We start from the raw sequence: 18,537 nt of genomic DNA, 5'->3' as shown, positions 1-18,537 counted from the left end.
TCTGTTAAATAAAGACAAAAAACCAATCTTGCAGAACTGTTGTGAGGATTAGGGATAATGGGCACATAGTAGGAGTTCAATAAAAGGAAATTTCGCTTTGATTATCCCACCGCACTGGACTGGAGCCTCTGGTTCAGCTGGTGGTCAACAAGTCTTATCTTGACCACTAGACTGCAAGCTTGCTGTGGTCAGGGTTCCTGATTCACCCCGGACGTACTAACGCCTGGCAGGGACCCAGCAAATAAGTGGAGAAAGAGACAAACTATAAAAAATATATACAGATGGAACGAGGACAAAAGCAAGAGTAGAAGGAAGGTTTCTGCCGGATTCTAGACCCAGGGGCCCGCGGAGTCCTGGCCGGGGGTGGGGCCTGGTAATGGAGGCGGGGCCTGGAGCAGACCCCGCCCTTGTCCGTCTGCTAACTCGCTCCCCTGGCGCAGCCGGCAGGCAGCGAGGTTCCTGGCGCTACTTCCAGGACGCTCCGTGGCCCCGCGAGTCCGAGTGCGGGGGCCGCGATGCACTCCCTACTCGGCCTCCTCCTGGTCTTCGCCGGCAGCACCTTCGCCCTGTACTTGCTGTCCACGCGACTGCCTCGGGCGTCGACACTGGTCTCAGCTGAGGAGTCTGGAGATAGGTGCGTGGCGGCGGTGACTGGGTCCTAGGTTCGGGTCAGAGAAAGGTAGCCAGGTCCGAGGATGAGGTCTGGGAACCGGAGATTCGGGTTCCCGGATCGGCGGCGTCGGAGGCCGGGATTTGGGGTTCAGTCCTGGGACTGGAGATCGGGCCGCGTCTACACGGTCTTGGGCAGGCCGGTTGAACTGGAACCGGGCCCTGGCCCTGGCTGGGATCTGCATGCTGCCGGCCGCGCGGGAGTGCTGTTTGGTGCCTTCTGGTTTTTTTTGTTTTTTTTTTAGTTGCGGAGGGAAACGCGGCGCCTTACTTTGGGCTGATCCTGCTGGAGCACCTCTGCTCCCCCCATTGGATCGCCATTGGGCGATGTTCCCGTCGCCTTCCCAGGCCCAGGCCTGACCCCTATTTGCATCCCACCTTCGCCCCGATGTGGACCCCGCAGCCGGTTCGTAAAGACTGCTCTCAGCCTCCCTCCTTCATCCTCCCCAGTTCACTTCTGGTCAGATCTGCCCTTGGGACTTGAAGGCCTATCGGGCTTGAGGAAAAACGTTGATGGACAACTTTAAATTATTCACTAGTTATCGACGATCTCTTCTTGGTTGTCTCAGCTTTTCCTTTTACTTACCCACAGTGTTAGGCAGGAGGTGGTACAAATACCTGGAGAAGGCAATGGCACCCCACTCCAGTACTCTTGCCTGCAGAATCCCATGGGCGGAGGAGCCTGGTGGGCTGCAGTCCATGGGGTCCATAGGAGTCAGACACGACTGAGCGACTTCACTTTCACTTTTCACTTTCATGCATTGGAGAAGGAAATGGCAACCCACTCCAGTGTTCTTACGTCTATGGGGTCGCACAGAGTCGGACACGACTGAAGTGACTTAGCAGCAGCAGCAGCAGGTACAAATACCTACCGGGCCGGTTTGTCGGGAAACTATTTGTAAAGATAATGAAGATGTATGTTACTTATGTTTGAATATTAGGACGGCTGTTTTCAGTGACTGTTGTTTTGCTCTAGCTGGGAAGGCTGTGCTGTGGGTGTCAGAGTAAGAGAAACATTCTAATGAGAACCAGGAGGGTTTGCATGTAATTGATCATTGATGGATTCCGGAGTTGTTCAGATGGCAGAGGCAAGGTAGCCTTTGTACAGGGTAACCCTTGTACAGGAATCAGAGTACACTGAGGACCATATAGACAGCAGGGTGAAAAGCAGGCTGGTTGAAAGGGTTGGTTTCAAGCCTGACATATTATCAAGAAGATTATGTTTATGCTGTGGGACAAATACACTTTCCTAGGGAACCTTTAATTGGCTTCTTTGTGATTGATAAAGCAGTTGTTTTACCTAGTAACTTAGAAGTGTGAAGTTTGAATTGTCCTTGGCCTAAAGCTTAGGGGGGAGGATTTACCCCTGGAAAGGAAGGCAATTCAGGGCGTTCAGTACTTGACTAGAAATTAATCCATTTGCCTCTTAGGAATAGTTCATAAGGACCACAACTTCTTTATCTATTTATCTGTCAATGGACTTCTAGGCTGCTTCCATATCCTAGCAAATGTAGATAGTGCTGCAATGAACATTGAGGGTACATGTGTCTTTTTCAGTTATGGTTTCCTCAGGGTATATGCGTAGTAGTGAGATCGCTGGGTCATATGGTAGTTTTATTTCTAGCTTTTTAAGGAATCTCCGTACTGTTCTTTATAGTGGCTGTATCAATTTACATTCCGACCAACAGTGTCAGAGGGTTTCTTTTTCTCCACATTCTCTCCAGCATTTATTGTTTGTAGATAAAGAAGCTGTGGATTCTGTAATAATACAGAATATTCTGTAATAATTACAGCTGTGGAAGCTGTAATAATACAATGGAATATTACTCAGCCATAAAAAGGAACACAATTGAGTCAGTTCTAGTGAGGTGGGTGAACCGGGAGCCTGTTATACTGAATGAAGGAAGTCAGAAAGAGTAAAACAACTATCATGTATTAATGCATATATATGGAATCTAGGAAAATGGTACAGATGAACCTATTTGCAGAGCAGGAATAGAGACGCAGACATAGAGAACAGATTTGTGGACACAGCGAGGGAAGGAGAGGGTAGACAAATTGAGAGAGTAGCATTGAAACATATACATTACTAGAAGGCCTGGCGTGCTGCGATTCATGGGGTCGCAAAGAGTCGGACACGACTGAGCGACTGATCTAATCTGATCTGATATGTAAAATAGATTGCTAATGGGAAGTTGTTGTATAACACAGGGAGTTCAACCCCGTACTCTGTGACAGCCTAGACAGGTGGGATAGGGTGGGGAGTGGGAGGGAAGTTCAAGGGGGGTGCATATGTATACTTATGGCTGATTCAAGTTGTTGTATGGCAGAAACCAACAGAATATTGTAAAGCAATTAGCCTCCAATTAAAAATTTTAAAAAAGACTAGTCCATAAAATCTGAGAGCTAAGAGGGAACTTAGTGATTATCCACCATTAACCTCTCATTTTTCCAATAAGGAAACTAAGGCTCAAGGACTAGCCTGAGATCATACCATTGGATAGTAGCAGAGTTCAGATGCTACGCCAGGTCCTTTGCTTCCCAACCGAGGCTCTTGCTTCTGCTGTGTTATAAATATTAGGTCATCCATCATCCTAGCCTCCCACATCTCTGCTGGTTCCCAGCAGACCAGATGATGGGCACATTTAAAGATCTGTTTTGGAAAGAAGACACAGCAAGTGACTTTATTAGGTATGAGGCTGTTTTCAACTCTTGTTTCCATCTGCTTTTCTAAATCTCCAGGTCACTATGGTTTCCCTCGGACCTGGCTGAGCTGCGGGAACTCTCCGAGGTCCTTCGAGAATACCGAAAGGAACACCAGGTCTATGTGTTCCTGCTCTTCTGCAGTGCCTACCTGTATAAACAGAGCTTTGCCATCCCTGGGTCCAGCTTCCTGGTCAGTATCCTGCCCCCCTCCTGTGCCTGCCTCCCAGGAAGCCACGTGCTTCTTTGCAGAGGGGCCATTAGGCTGCAGAGCCTACAGTCCAGAGGACAGGCCAAAGTGGCTATTGTTTGTTGACAGCTTTCCCTGTGTCAGGCACTGTCCTAGTGGCTCTACCCGCTCGACCTTATTTAATTCTCCCAAGAGCCAGTAACAGGCATTTTACAGACAAGGAAGTGAATGGTGAGAAGTTAAGTAACTGTCCCTGATGATGAGGGCTGGGGTCTGAACCCTCGCCCCACCCCCACCCCCAGCTCCAGAGCCTGCCTTTCCTCTCAAGTTTGCTGCTTTTGTTTCTAAGGATTTGACAGCTGTGGAGCACCGTCCTTGAGACCTCTCCCCTTCCACATGTTGGTTTTCTTTTAAAATCTGTTTTTTCCACTAGTTTGTGAGTTCCTTGAGGGCTGGGCCTGTTCCTTGTTCACAGCCTGTGTGTTTGCCTGGCACAGGGAAGTGCCTTTGTAAGTGTCTGATGAACAGATGCAGGTTGTTCCTGCTGCTGTTAGGCTGGAGAGGGTCGGGGAACCTCCCTGGTGTGGTGGGGATGAGTCACTCTGGTTTTCCAGGCGGCCCCCTGTCTCTCGGGAGCTGCAGTGTTAGATCCAGGCTTGCGCATGGGCTCTTGGATGCTTCTAACCAGCTTCCACCTCAGGTGATACAGGAGAATTTGTGCTGTCCTCCCAGCAGCATTGTAAGCTGGTTGGTATAAATGTATATGTATATTACGGCTTTGGGTAGGTTAGATCCCAACTGTGTAACAGTGAGCCAACCATTTAACCTTTCCAACCCTGCCTCCTCATCTGTAGAACAGAGACTCTCCTACATAACCCCCTGGGATTGTTACGTGGGAGGATTAAATGACCTAGTGGGTGCAGAAGGGCTGACACAGTGATGGTGGGCCTGGCACACAGCGGCTTCGGCAATGAGCAGGCAGCCTTGAAAGCTTCCTTCTATCCTGCTTCTCCCTCCTGCCCCAACATTCAGCTCAGGCCGGATCTGCCTCAGCAGTGTCTTTGTTAGCAACTGGAAGAAAAGCAAACATAGCCACGCCAAGAGAGATGGGAACATGTGTGGTGCCGGAGGTCAGAGGCCATCTGTCTCCTGGGGTTGCCCCCATATCTCTTTCTCTCTTGAGCTGATCCCTCTGCAGTGCAAAGAGCCAGCTGCTCCCTGGGGGTGCATCTTATCTCTTCTTCATGTGGCCTTGGGCACCATACTTAACCTCGCACTGGTAGAATAGGGTGAGGCTGGCATACCGCACAGGGTCATGTTGGGGATTAAATTGGATGTGTTGTCAAGTCCTTAACACACTGGAGGTGCTGAGGAGATCCCTGCCTTCTTGCTTCCAGGTCCTCCTTTTATTTTCTCTCTTGGATTCCATGTTTGGCAGGATGATGTCTACCAGCCAGACTGCATTTAGGAAGTATTGGTTCACCTCTCCCTTTTGGTTCATCGTAGGCTTTGTCGAGTGTCAGCTAGAAATCTGGTCAACACAAAACTGCCAGGGTTAGCATACCACAGAGATGTAATTCCTGCAGAAAGGAAAGAAACAAGACATCTGTAAAGCTCATGTGGTCTAACTAAGGGGAAATCCATGGTTTGTGTCCATTTAGAATAGCAAAAAATAACTTGTGAGCTTTCTTTCTGCCTCCCCAGAGCCTCAGGGTCTGCAGGACCTATCACAGCACATGTGGAAGGCTGGGTGTTAGACATAGATTTTCCCATTCAATTCTGTCTTGTCCTCTGAGGTTTTAATCCTCTTCCCAGTTTTAAGGGTGAGAAGACTGAAGCCAGGGTTGTAGTTCCCAGCTCTTTCATCACCTTTCATTCATCTCTTTACAATGGGAATAGGGTTTTTGTCCAGGAAAATCACTGAAGGAAGAGGGAACCTAGGCCTCCCAGGCTCCAAGACGAGATGGCTGGCAGTTGGCGGATGTCCTCATGCAGAGCGTTTGTTTCCTTTGCAGAACGTTTTAGCCGGCGCTTTGTTTGGGCCCTGGCTGGGGCTTCTGCTGTGCTGCGTGCTGACCTCAGTGGGTGCCACAGGCTGCTACCTGCTCTCCAGTGTTTTTGGCAAACAGCTGGTGGTCTTCTACTTTCCTGACAAAGTGGCCCTGCTGCAGAAGAAGGTAAGGCTAGAGGGTACCTCTGAGTGCTGGGTCCCTAGAAAGTCATGGCATGGCCCTGAGGGGAGTGTGGTGCAGGGGTTTCCCACGGTGCTCCCCTGCCCTGCTGCAGGAGGCTCCAGAGGGTCTATTGATGTCTCCTAGAGATGAAGACCTGAGCTCAGCCTCCAGCTCCATCACTGCCAGCTCTGCGTCTTAAGGCAGGTTCCTGACTTCTGAGCCTCAGGCACCTCCATTCTGGGGGAGGTGGGGGCTCCACTAGGTCTTCGTTGTGGTCCCTGGGCTCTCTAGTTGTGCAACTCTGGCTTAGTTGTTCCTCAGCACGTGAGATCTTAGTTCACCAGCCAGGGATCAAACCTGCATCCCCTGCATTGGAAAGGAGATTCTTAACCATTGGACCACCAGGGAAGTCCCAGGCACTTCCATTTTAAAAATGAGGAAAACAGTCTCTGCCCTGGAATTTACAGAATATGAGAAGTATCTAGAACAGTGCCTGGCACCAACAGATTTTTCACCAGCTGGAGACTCTTCTGCTTCTTAATGGCCTTGTCTTCTCTGGCTTCAGGTGGAGGAGAACAGAAACGGCCTGTTTTTCTTCTTACTGTTTCTGAGACTTTTCCCTATGACGCCAAACTGGTTCTTGAACCTCTCGGCCCCGATTCTGAACATCCCCATCGTGCAGTTCTTCTTCTCTGTTCTTATCGGTAAGACGCGGCGTGTAAGTCTGAGTCTCATAGTCGTCACCGGCACGTGCCTGCCTCTGTGAGCCAGGCTTACGGAGAGCATCATCCAGCCTTGTCTAATGTAATTGTTCCTGATAGCAGGTCTACTTGGGCTTGAACATGAGAACCCATAAAAATACTTCAGGAAAAAATAGGGATTGTTCATTCTATACCTGTATTTAATGCCTATTGTGTGTTTGCACTGTAGCTAGGCCCTGGGATTGGAAGAGTAATCTGTGTAACACACGACTTGGCCCATAGTAAGGGCTCAGTGAAAGCAGAGTTCAGGTTTGAGGGTGGAAGAGAAGGTGGAGGCAGGGGAAGGTCAGAGCAAGGGCTTCCTGTTTGATTTTGGCCCCTATTTCCATTAAAATCTGCCTTAGGAAGAGCTAGTTCCTTCTTGCTGTTTGACAATTGTATGACCTTCAGCAAGCTCCCTACCCTCAAAGAGCCACTTGGCCAAATGTGAGGCTAGGATGACAGCAGTGTTTCTCGAAGTATGAGCTTTGGACCACTTTCATCTGAATGGGAAAATGGCTAACATCCTGTGAAATCAGTGACTATTGTTTTCTCCACACTGGAAGTAAACCACCCCACCCTCTCCAAGCCTAAGGCAAGGATTGTCTCTCTTAAACCTTCTTTAGAAATGGAGGGAAAGACTACTCAGGGCTCTGGGTCAAACATGACAGATCTGTGGTTGAGCAGTTGCTATTAATAGGGAATTCCTGAGAGAAGCTGAGATCTTAAATCGAAGCAGAATCAACCACAGCTAATTCTGTCAGACCGGCTTTTAGATGAGAGTGCCTCCGTATCTCTATTAGCAGCCTGTAATTAACCAGGTGCACGGGGCTTGGAAGGACTCCAGAAACCAGGGTTCTAGTTCCGTCTCTGACAGGTTGTATGACCTTGATGAGTCTCATCTTGAGGCATCATCCACTAGAGAAGAGGAGTGGATCATCAGGGGGCCCCAAACCAATCAGTCTTGGGAGTGGGAGTCGGGAGAGGCTGTTAGAATGCAGGTTCCTGGGCTCTACCCCCAGACCCAGGGGACCAGAGTCCCTGGGGCACAGCCCGAGGGTGTGTTTTTAACAGCTTCACGGGGGATTGTGATACAGTCAGCCTCTTGGGCCACCAGTCACTTTTGGGATCCAGTGGATTCGATGACCTCTTACAGACGGTACAGAGTATGAAATAGTACTACTACTTCTAAGAAACTTGTTTTTATCTTGGGCATACTGCACAACTCATAATGCTGATGCTTCTCTTTGCTTGGGCTGTTGGGTACTCGGAACCAAATCTGGGGACACTCCTAGCAAATGAGTGAACTTTATGCATTTTTGCCTTAATTTTGTTTATTCTTCATTTTGTTTTATTGTTTTGTTTCCCCCTATTTAAAAAAAAATGTTTAAATCTTATGTGTGCTTGTGTGTGTGTGTGTGTATGTGTGTGTGTGAGTGTATATATATAGCAAACCATCTCAAGTCCTTTTGTTTAATGAGGCAAATGTATGTGGGAAACGAGGAAAGGAGAGGAAGGAATGGAAGAGAAGAAGGGAAAGAAGAAATATGTTTAGGGGTCAGAACTGCGCAAAAGTCACGCATGAAACTGGAGTCACTGTTGTGAATTACTGGTGACCTTTCTGAAGCACTACTGGTCTTCGTTGTCCTGTCCCAGAGTAACAGGATTTCCCTTTTCTTCCTCCAGGTTTGATCCCATATAATTTCATCTGTGTGCAGACGGGCTCCATCCTGTCCACCCTCACCTCTCTGGATGCTCTTTTCTCCTGGGAAACTGCCTTTAAGCTGCTGGCCATTGCCCTGGTGGCCTTAGTTCCTGGAACCCTCATTAAAAAATTTAGTCAGAAAGACCTACGTTTGAAAGAAACAAGCAACACTCACTCTCTGAATAGTAGGAAGGTCACGTGATCTGGGTCTCTTGGGTGCTATTTCCCTGGACTCTCTTGCTTAAGTATGTAATGGATGTGGTCCTCTGAAGCCCCTCATTGTTTTTAAATTATTCTCAATAGGTGATCTGGACACTGTTCTTCTGTGTGCTCTGTCCTGTCACGAAGGACACTGCTCTGGAAGGTGAATCCTATCAGATTCTCAAACCAACCGAGATTTAGCAAGACACTGCAAAATGGATGGCCTCTCAGGAAATCCTGTTTGTGTTTTATTGAATAACAAGGAACTCAGGGTAGTGTGTCAGACTTGCCTCTTGCCAAGCCCATCCCTCAGGAGAGGATGCTAACAGCCCTTGTTGGGCGTGCCTCTTCCATGCAGGGATCAGCTGTCGTGACAGGTTTTATCCTTTTAGGTCCCTTGTGGACATGCTAAGTGTAGATTAATGACGTGAACCTACATCACTGACACAGTTTCTGTTAGTCTCCTGAAGAGTGTTTCTTCAGTACATGTTTTGTTTTGTTTTGTTTTGCTGATGACCTACCTCTTGCATTAATCAAGGGAAACAAGCTGACAAACTCCATACAATTTCCATGTATAGCTCAAAAGCACAGTGATTGCTGCGAAGCTCTTTGTGTTCAGACGCACTGATGTTACCACATATGTCACATCTCCTCTTGGTTGCATGTCCAGACAATTCAGCTGATTGCAATCAGGCTATTAAATATCAGCAGAGCTCACTCTATGTTATGAATATGTTCTGGAGAAGTGCTTACCTATCTGTGCAGAGCCCTCGACTCACCTGAACCAAATGACCATCAGTATCTTTTTTCTAGCCTGTCCTTTCTGTGTGAGAATGCCTCCTCTGTCTTGCTGGGAGAATGGACTCAGCACACGGTACCAGCTGGTATGCAGGTACCAGCCTGTATACCCTCCAAATGCTTTTTTTCATTTCCTGAGAATAACTGAGGGATAATTCTGTTTTATCTTTCAATTCAGGGGAATTCAAGGAGAAAACTTGGCTTTGGATTACTTTGTTGTGTTTTAACAAATCTGTAGCTGTCTGCTTTCTATAGCTGTAGTGTTGTAACTGGCACAGATCAATTCAGTTCCAAGGACAAAAGGACCTTGGCACCTAAAATGACCAGCTGTGGGATCCTGTGCCCCACAGGAGTAACTCATCATTTCTTATCAGAACTCTTGCCCTTGGGCACCATCTGCTGGCTTTTGATTTGACTTGGCCAAGAATCTTGCCAAGGCTTAATGCAGATCAGTTGTTCTACACGAATTCTTGGGAATACTTGTTCCCTATAAAGAATGAATTCCCAAGCAGTGTTTTTTGGACACAGTATAATCCAAAAAAATATAACAAGGACTTCATTTTTTAAGCATGTGTTGCTTTAAAAGAAGCTTGAGAACAAGAATGGGCATGAGGAGGACACCAGCTGGACTTGGAAATCCATGGCTCTTTGTGAAGCTCTGTGGTAGAAGGGAGGGGAGACACTGGAAGCTCTCCGCACTGCTGGAAGCCTGTACCCTTTGCCCTTTACCTGGATCCTTGGGTTTGTCTCTCTCCTTCCTCCCCCTTGACTTCGCAACAATGTGCCTTAGCAGTTGTGACTTTACAGGCAAAGCAGTTTCCCAAATAAATGATGTATGTATTCTGTGTGCTGTGTGTGCGTCTTGCTAACTTTGCCAGTGGGATTCGGGATTGGCTGAAATCAGAGAGTCCAATGTGTTGTCTTAGCTTTCTACTCTTAGATTTCTCACTAGTCGTATGCATTGGAAGATTTTCATTTTTGCCTTTTCCCTCTTAATCACATTTGAGAGTTGGGTTCTCATACCAGAGAAGTAGCTGCAAGGTGGGCAGCAGGAAAGCTGAGGGGAAGGAGCAGAGCGCCTGTCTCAGATGTGACAGAATAATCATGAAGAGACAATCACACAATGATGGTCGTCTCTTCTTTCTGTGGATGTGTCTGATGAAAATGCCACAGAAACCAGCTTTTCTCACCACCTATTTTTCTGGACTGCAGGAAACCCAGTCATGTAAAGTTTTCCTTTCCCAGACAAATTCTAAAACTTGTGAAGGTATCTCTCAGGACACAAGCAGTCCCTAAGGAAAAGACAGGACAGAAAACAGTGAAGTACACTTTTTGTTTAATTCCATGCATTTGTTTGCTTTGATAGTCGCTCTTGTTCCCATCACTGTACAGTTGGTCGATAGAAAGGGAGAGCCGGCATGAGAACCTGCACAAGGAGCAGGAGAACTAAGACCACAGAGGACGCAGATAAGGGAGTTCATTTTGAGACTTGACTACAAAAAAGGAAGTTAATCTGCTTCAAATTGAACTCACATTTTATTGCAATCAAGAATCCAAGTGGGTTGTCACACTCCAGAGTCTGAGAATTGGGCACTGGAGGGAGCGAGCTCCTCAGGTGACATGGTCAATAAAGGGCACCTTCCTATTAGCCTGCACCTTTTGGTGGGGGTTCCCTCTGACCTGCAACCCCTGGAGGACCCCATCCGCCTGGTCCCAGGCAACAGCCTAGGGCCAGGAGCCAGCATTCCCCTGAGTGCTGTGAAGTGGCTCTGGAGAGCAGGCCTGGGACTTGGCTGGAAGTCTTACAGGACCTTTTCTGGTGGCTCAGACGGTAAAGAATTTGCCTGCAATGCAGGAGACTTGGGTTCAATCCCTGGGTCGGGAAGATCCCCTGGAGAAGGAGATGACAACCCCCTCCAGTACTCTTGCCTGGAGAATTTCACGGACAGTCCATGAGGTCACACAGAGTTGGGCATGACTGAACAACCAGTACTAGCACTTCCCTTGCAGTGGCCTTGCTGTCTGCCAGGGGACCTGGCTCTGTGTGAAATTCCACCAGTGTGCTCTAGTCACGTGACAGGGAAGCCACCACCCAACTCCTTTTGGGTAACCCGATTTCTCAGAACAGTGAGCTCCCCTCTTCTGCCACCTGTCCCTAAGAAGTGTTCCAGTTTCTACAAAGGTCCTCCACTTGGCAGTCTAGTCCGTTCCAGTTTGAACAGGTGCTGCAGTACTGGCTGTAACGTGCAAACAGGCAGACCAATGTGATTTCTTCTGTGCTAGTCTGTGTATGTTGGTAACACTGGTGGTGCGAGTATATTAGGGCATTTTTTCTATGAAATCAGCAATGAAGAAGATTCTTGCTGCCTAGAAAGGTACTAAATTCATACTGACAGTACAAGTCAAAAGTCTTAAAAAGGATGTCACATCATTTTGGTACCTCAGTCTCACAGAATCTAAGGAAGAAGCAAGTAACTGGGACTTCTTAATTAACCCTCTGTTTATAGAAGGTGGTGAGGAACAGGTTCATTTAACACAATGAAATGATGTAATGAAGAGACATGTTGGAATTCAATTGCAATCATACACCAAAGGGGCAGTGGGTGGAGGCACGGAGCCTTTTTCCTGCCTTTCATGCTGCCCCTTGGCCACAGGGTGGGACCTGGGAGCAGCATACTGGTACATCCCATCATTCTCCCATGTGGGCTAACTCAAGATCTCAGACCACCTTAGGAAATTATGAGGTTAAGGTTGGGACAGCAGATAGATCTCCCCTTGCACACCAATTCCAATCAAGTGGTAATTATTGCTCCAAGTGCTGTATTGTGAGAGGTTCGGAGGGTGTGTCCAGGCTCAGCAGGAAAGGATATGGTGATTAATAAATAACACAGTTTGGGATAGCGTGAAGACGGTAGATGGTGGTATGTGGTGGTATTCTGGTTTCTGGCTTGGTAGAAAAATGAAACACAATAGAGCAAACTCTACTAGGAGCAGAGCAGGGCAGGAATTCCTTGGAATTTATAGAATTCAGCTGCAAGAAGTTCAAGTAGAAACATTTTAAGAAAAGGGGTGGAGAGAGAGACATAAGGGCATGGAAGAAAAAGGTAAATCTTTTGATCAATAAGGATACATTCACATTGAAAAAAACATCAGTGCTCCACAGTGGGAGAGGGCTTTTAAAATTAGGTTGTACTAAGAAAACCCCAAACCATCAAGTCTATTATTACTTGGATAAGAGGCAAATTCAGTACAATGAGGCCCTGAAATGGAACTCCAGTGTACTAATTAAATACAACTAAAAATACCTTCAATTCTAGAAGGATAGATTTGTTGACACCAAAGTTTTTAAATATCTGAACTTCAAGTAGGTCACACCAAACCATCTTACAGCACAGCTAGCTCTTCAGCTCCCTGGGAAGGTGCTCCCCACAATCCAGCCAACAGGTCTAAACTTTAGCAGTGGTAAAGTCTATTTTAACTTCAAAGGAGATGCAGGCTTTAGCAGTAGTAAGGTCTATTATAACTTCAAAGGGGATGCAGGCTTCTGAGTCCCTCTGCTAAGCAATTTTAAGAGGAATTGTTGTTCAGAGGACAGGATCTAGAAATAGATGCGAATCAGAATCAAATGCTCATCTGCAACACAAATTAAAACTCATTATCTTCCAGTCAGTTAAAACCAGATGCTAAAGGAATGTGGAATTCATCCCAAGGGGATTAAACTTTTGATCGACAATGAAGCTTGAAATCATAGTCCCGGGAGTTTCCTTAAAGTGCTGTCGCCCAGTTGTCAGACTGAAGAATTAGCTCTTAAATTCCCTGAGCTCTTCATTCCACACTCTTCAGATGACTGTGGAGTTGTTCTCAAAGAAACACACACCAATTCAAAATTGTCCTGGTTACTTCAAAGCAGGCAGTGAAGGGTAGCCTGGGATAGAGAAGGCATTTCTCTAAAGACACTGTTCTTCTCTGAAGCCTCTAGTCACTTCTACTAAAGAAAATAAGCAAATGTTCAATGTAGAACTTTATTCAGCTCTTGACCATACAGTGAATGACTTGAAGATTCAACACTGTCTGCAGCCCTAACATGCTCTTAACAGTCAATCCAGTTAGATATATGGCATTATCATGACAGTCCAGATGGGAATTCAAAAGGTATCAAAATGATGAGGTATTGGAGTGGATTTTCCAGAAAGATCATCACTGAAAGGGATAAGACACGTTCACCTTCATGTTTCTCTTTGGCCACTATAGGTGGGCAAGGCCTGGATAAGCTAAAGGGTCAGTGTTTTATGTTGGACAGAAAGAGGATACAGAATTATAGCCTCTCTGTTCTCAGAAGTAATGAGCCAGAGAGATTCATAGTACAGTGTGGTCTGAAGTCAGAGGATAAAACATGGGCTTTAAAAGGTGCTTTTCCAGCTCTGTGACTGACAGATTAGGCCTCAGGCTAGAACTTTCCTAATCATCACCACAGCTAGGCATTTTTTTTTTTTTGTCATGCCATCTATTTCCTCTTTTTAGTCTCCTAACTAGGAGGAAAGAAGGTTGGTTTTAAGGGATTTAGCAGGAAGGAGCTTACAAACCATGTTGCCAGTTCTTGAAACTATCCCACAGGCCCCAGGTAGGTTCCCTGTAGGCCTGTTTCTCTCTGGGCATTAAATAATTCTCTTGTGCTTCTAACGGATCGCATGATTTTATTTCTTAAGAAACTTGAGAAAGTGTACAGCTTTGGAACTTTGTCCATCACTCAGTCATCTGCCCACCTAGGAGCTTTTGTGATCAAGTCAAAATCACAGCGTTAACCACTGGGCCTCAGGGCAGTACCCGCATCCTCAGATGATTGTTGTTGTACACAGAAAATGAGGGAATACAGCTAAGACGAATACCAGGGAGCTCCCACATGGCAGTTCCATTTTCATTCCTTCATAAAAATCCATAATAACTCATGGTTAGCAATCAACACAATCACTGTGCTACACCATAAACCACACATTCTGATCGACAGAAAATGAGAAGGATAATAATTATTATAAAATAAAATAACAATGATAATAATGCCATAACTTAAGATCTTTCATGTAGTCCAGCTACAGAATTCATACAAAATGGAATAATTTAATGAAACAATACTGCTCTCTGTATAAGTTAAACATTTTCCTTCATCCTACCTAAGAGCTATAAATTATAGACACTAAATTTTAAATCAATGTCTCAACATAAAGTGTAAACAAATGGAGGGATCAAGCAAGCAAAAGGAACTGCTCTAAATTCCCTCCTGCTTTTGCTTTTTGGCTGATGCAGTCAGTGACACTTGGAGGAGGGCGATGCTTTCACCTCTACTGGAAATGGTTTAATACCTGGTGTATAAGTCTTGCCTGATGTCCAATCTGATGCAGCGTCAAAGAGTTCAAACCATCCTCTCTAGGTCTTGAGCCGAGAAAGGGTGTTTGGCAGTGACTAATCCTGGAGACAGAAACTAGGCCAACATCTGTTTTTATATCAAATTCTAGATTAAAATTTCCTTAAAGCTGAGGCACCATGAGATACCTTGGTTTGTTTCTCAGAGCCCATGATCCTGGAGACAGAAAGGACTCAGGTCTTGGACAATATAAAATCTTTCCAATCTCTGCTTGGCATCAGTTGTTCTTTCTATGAATTTCCAAATCCAATTATTCAAATTTGCATGGAGCCAAATACATTTTACAAGTAGCATTTAACAGAAAAGCTATTATGGTGGGGGAGGGGCTGCCTTTTGCAAATTGCCTGTTTTGCCTTTTTTCTGACCGTGGCAGCCACTCACGAAAGCTTCTGGGGTTAGAATGAGTTAATACAAACATAGGGTATGGTCTGACATAGGGTATGGTCTGGGACTGGACATTGGGCAGACTCATACACCTCCTAGCTGCCTTCAAAGACTTCCATTTAAGTCAATAAAACTCTAGAAGACAAACAACCTGGTCCCAGGGAGCGGTGCTTCCCATCTTCTCCACGTAGTTAAACTGAGACATTCTGTGAATGTCCTTTCACAAATTGCACATTTGCTTTTCCAACACTGTTGTCTTATCCTCCTCTCTTCCTCAGGCTCTCCCTCCCCTGCCCCGTTTTTCCCTAAAAGACATAGTCAACAGGTGGGAAGGAAGTAGGATACAGGGAAATGACACTCAAGTCTGAAAAATCAACACACTGGTCAAGGTAACACACTTGCCAAGGTCATGACACTGACAGCATTAAAAAGTGGAATATTTGTCAAGGACAAGGTTGGACACTACCTGTAAGTCTCACTACCAAATGCTGTTTAAAACTTTAAAAATGACATCAGCTTCCACAAACACAGTTTTGAATACATGCCCTCAAAGACCTTGGATACAAGTAGCTGGTCACCAAACTTTTCTAGGTCTTTGCATCACCCATCTGGACAAGCTGGCTGAATTTAGTGTGGTCTGTTTACAAGTTACCTGGAATTGCTTTTCTTCTGCTGCTCTTTGTTTTCTAAAATGCTCAGTATGTCTTGCTTTGGCTCTTCTTCAGTCACTTACAGCCAAAAGAACTGGTCCCCTGTTCAAGTAGCAATAATACCTCCTGGTCCCACAAACTCCCAAGGATGTTGCTCCCAAATTTCACTTTTTTCCTTTCCTCCTTTTGCTGTCTTTTTTTTTTTTTTTGCAAGAAATTATTGTCTTTTTCTCTATCATATATAGTTCACTCTTTACAGTACAAAGTGTTAAAATGTCAAACAAAAATAAATATCAATGTTACAGTAGCTAGAATATTCAATAAAATAGATCCCTGCCATTCTTGATTGAAATGTTCAGTGAGACTTAATTTCATTTGGATATTTTTCTCCAGAGATTTGCGAAGTCTCATGTTCCTGTTATTGCAGCTCATTTCTAGGGGTAAGAAAGATGGGGCAGCTCTCCTCCCAGACACAAAAGCAGGAGGAGAGTGGGAAGAGTCTGGGGGTGGTGAATTTGAAATGCCAGTATAGTCATGAGATCTTCAGGGTGGGTGTTCTTTCATTACCAGGTAGCAGAGCTGTAGTGTTTATTGGTCCTGACTGTGGCATCAGAACACTCCCCATCTGAAGAGTCACAGTCCGATTCTTCAAACTGCATAGGATTCTGCAAAGTCAAGACAACATAAGACCTTAATTCCTTTCTCCAATTACTCAGTAAATGTATTTTGAACACCTCAGTAAATGTATTTTGAACAGGTCCTGTGCTGGGTTACTGGCTAACATAGATGAGACCAGACCCTGTCCTTGTGGGACGTATGGAGAAAGAAGACTTAGAAAGATGATGATGACAATGAAGAAGACGACAGTGAAAATAGTGTCCCACAGTCCCACATATATTGTTCACTATGTTCCAGACACTGCTGTGACTGCTTTAACATCTATTAATCCATTTCATCCTCTGTGAAATAGAGGCTGTTATCATGCCTGTATATGGGATACGGGAGCTGACCTACAGAGAGGTTAAGTGGCTCGCCCCCCATCACACAGTGAGTGAGTGGAAAGGCTAAGGTCGACATCTGGGCAGTCAGACTCCAGGGTCTACGCTTCCAACCATGATGTGACCCATCCTCTGAGAAGGCAGTACTGTATGTTAACTGAAGTGGTACATGTGCTCTGACAGCACGTAGGGGCTGGTGTGGACCTTGGGGAGGGAGGCAGATACCCTCAACTAGGTTGGGAGACAGGGTCAGAAGTGATGCTTGAGTTGAATCTCGGGGTGAAGGGTTCCTGAGCAGTTTTATGTTTGTGCTTCATTTGGGAGAACTACCCCATTTCGGGAAGCTCTATTATCTCTGTAGTAAGTCTCCTACATACGAATGAGTTCTGTTCTCAGAGCACATTTGTAAGTCCAATTTGTTCATTAAGCCCAACTAAAACAATCAGCTATACAGTACTGTACTGTAATAGGTTTATAATACTTTTCACACAGATAATATATAAAAAACACACAAGTAAACCTTTTTAATCTTATAGTACCGTACCCTGCAAAATACAGTAATACCAGCTACATCACTGCTGTTTTTATGCTTGCTTCCAGATATCCTGGGCTTGACATATCGATACTGTCCTACTGTACACTATATAGTGCTGTATAGTAAAATTACACAAAAGCACAACCACGAGGAGAAGGATGCACACACGTGACAATGTACGCCAGACACACGAGGTAACTTGAGTGATGGACATGCAAACGTGAAAGCTGGCAACTTAAAGGTCCGTATATAGGAGACTTATTATACTTCTACTTCCTTCATAGAGGAAGTTATTCTATCCTATATGTGTGTGTGTTAGTCACTCAGTTGTGTCTGACTCTTTGCGACCCCATGGACTGTAGCCTGCCAGGCTCCTCTGTCCATGGGATTCTCCAGGCAAGAATACTGGAGTGGGTTGCCATGCCCTTCTCCATAATTGTAAAGGCCCTAGGGACTTGAGCATGTTCTAACACAAAGACCTCCAGGAAAGGGGACAGTGATGAGAGGAGAAGAGAGGAGAAGACCCCACCTCATAGCCACGTTCCTCCGCACATAGCTTGCCCAGAGACATCTGTGTTTTCACGCGACGCACAGCACACTCCTTGTCAGAGAGCCCGTCTGAATGTGAGGATATCTCAATGGGGATCTCCGGCGTCTGGGACAGCAGGTCATCAAGCTTCTCTGCCAGGCGATCTTCGAGTTTATCTGCTAACTCATCAGGGCTGTTTGAGTGGTCACTGGTATTTCCTTCCTCGCCATCAGACACAGAGAAATTCTCAGAGCTAAAGGTGGAATATGACTGGCAGCTGCTGATACAGCGATGGGGCCTAGAACCACAAAGAACCAGAGGAACTTAGTCCTGGGAACGGCTGTTTTTCTTGTCTGTTGGTCGCAGTCTTGGTGGGAGGTGATCTAGTTTTCTGCTTGCCCCGGAGGGAGAGCCAAATCCAGAAAGGAAGAAACTATTTAAAGCAACAGAGAGGGAAATCTGCGTTCCCCCTTTCGTTTGGTTTTCTATGCTTATGTGGCTCTACACAACGCTGCAAAGCTGATGGCTACCGCTGGTCTTTGGCAGGGACTGCACTTCTCACTGGGTACAGGGGCCTCGGAAGGCTGAGTGCTGTTAGGATCGACCCCTAACAGAAAGGAGCTTGGCAGGAACATTGACTCTGTAGCTGTGGGTACTGTCCAGCAGTAGGTGCTCACTCCAGGTAAAGTTGGGGTTTAGCTCTCATGAGACAAAGCAGGGAGGGGATTTATAAACCTTCCTCATTTCTCTCCCATTGTTTACAAAGGAGCCTAGTAAATAAGAATGCTGTTAGCTTACACTGTCTTCAAATAACAAAACAAATAATAAAAATGAAGACTGCC

The 18,537-nt window shown here is 45.8% G+C and overlaps 2 protein-coding genes across 13 annotated transcripts in view; one reads left to right on the top strand and one right to left on the bottom strand.

Annotated features, from left to right (window-relative positions):
• Nucleotides 1–445: 445 nt before the first annotated feature.
• On the top strand, nt 446–10,025 carry TMEM41A (transmembrane protein 41A). The gene is made up of 5 exons (XM_086397638.1): nt 446–634; nt 3,412–3,565; nt 5,578–5,739; nt 6,302–6,440; nt 8,163–10,025. Exons 1-5 carry the CDS (start codon nt 516–518, stop codon nt 8,381–8,383), a joined length of 795 nt encoding a protein of 264 aa, XP_086253764.1. The 5' UTR covers nt 446–515; the 3' UTR covers nt 8,384–10,025.
• A 3,163-nt stretch (nt 10,026–13,188) lies between these two features.
• Nucleotides 13,189–18,537, bottom strand: part of MAP3K13 (mitogen-activated protein kinase kinase kinase 13) — a 159,480-nt gene continuing 154,131 nt past the window's right edge. For 11 of the 12 annotated variants that reach the window (XM_086397522.1, XM_086397503.1, XM_086397578.1 and 8 more), the window contains 2 exons: nt 17,696–17,993; nt 13,189–16,298 (listed from right to left, as the gene is read on the bottom strand). In XM_086397522.1, coding sequence (XP_086253648.1) covers nt 16,197–16,298; nt 17,696–17,993 — 400 coding nt within the window. In that variant the 3' untranslated portion in view covers nt 13,189–16,196. The remainder of the gene's footprint in view (nt 16,299–17,695; nt 17,994–18,537) is intronic. The other variant, XM_086397596.1, reaches the window with a different exon arrangement.

The sequence above is a fragment of the Bos grunniens genome, chromosome 1 (genome assembly GCF_055505025.1).
Source record: "Bos grunniens cultivar Pamir isolate PY7600 chromosome 1, Bosgru_T2T1.0, whole genome shotgun sequence".
Taxonomy (NCBI): Eukaryota; Metazoa; Chordata; class Mammalia; order Artiodactyla; family Bovidae; genus Bos; species Bos grunniens.
This window is presented reverse-complemented; position numbering and strand designations above follow the sequence as displayed.

Bases quoted from the DNA above. Each gene is read 5' to 3' on its own strand.
- TMEM41A (XM_086397638.1), top strand. From the start codon at position 516: ATGCACTCCCTACTCGGCCTCCTCCTGGTCTTCGCCGGCAGCACCTTC. The intron at 3,566-5,577 runs GTCAGTATCCTG...TTTCCTTTGCAG, and splicing joins TCCCTGGGTCCAGCTTCCTG to AACGTTTTAGCCGGCGCTTT. The intron at 5,740-6,301 runs GTAAGGCTAGAG...CTCTGGCTTCAG, and splicing joins TGGCCCTGCTGCAGAAGAAG to GTGGAGGAGAACAGAAACGG.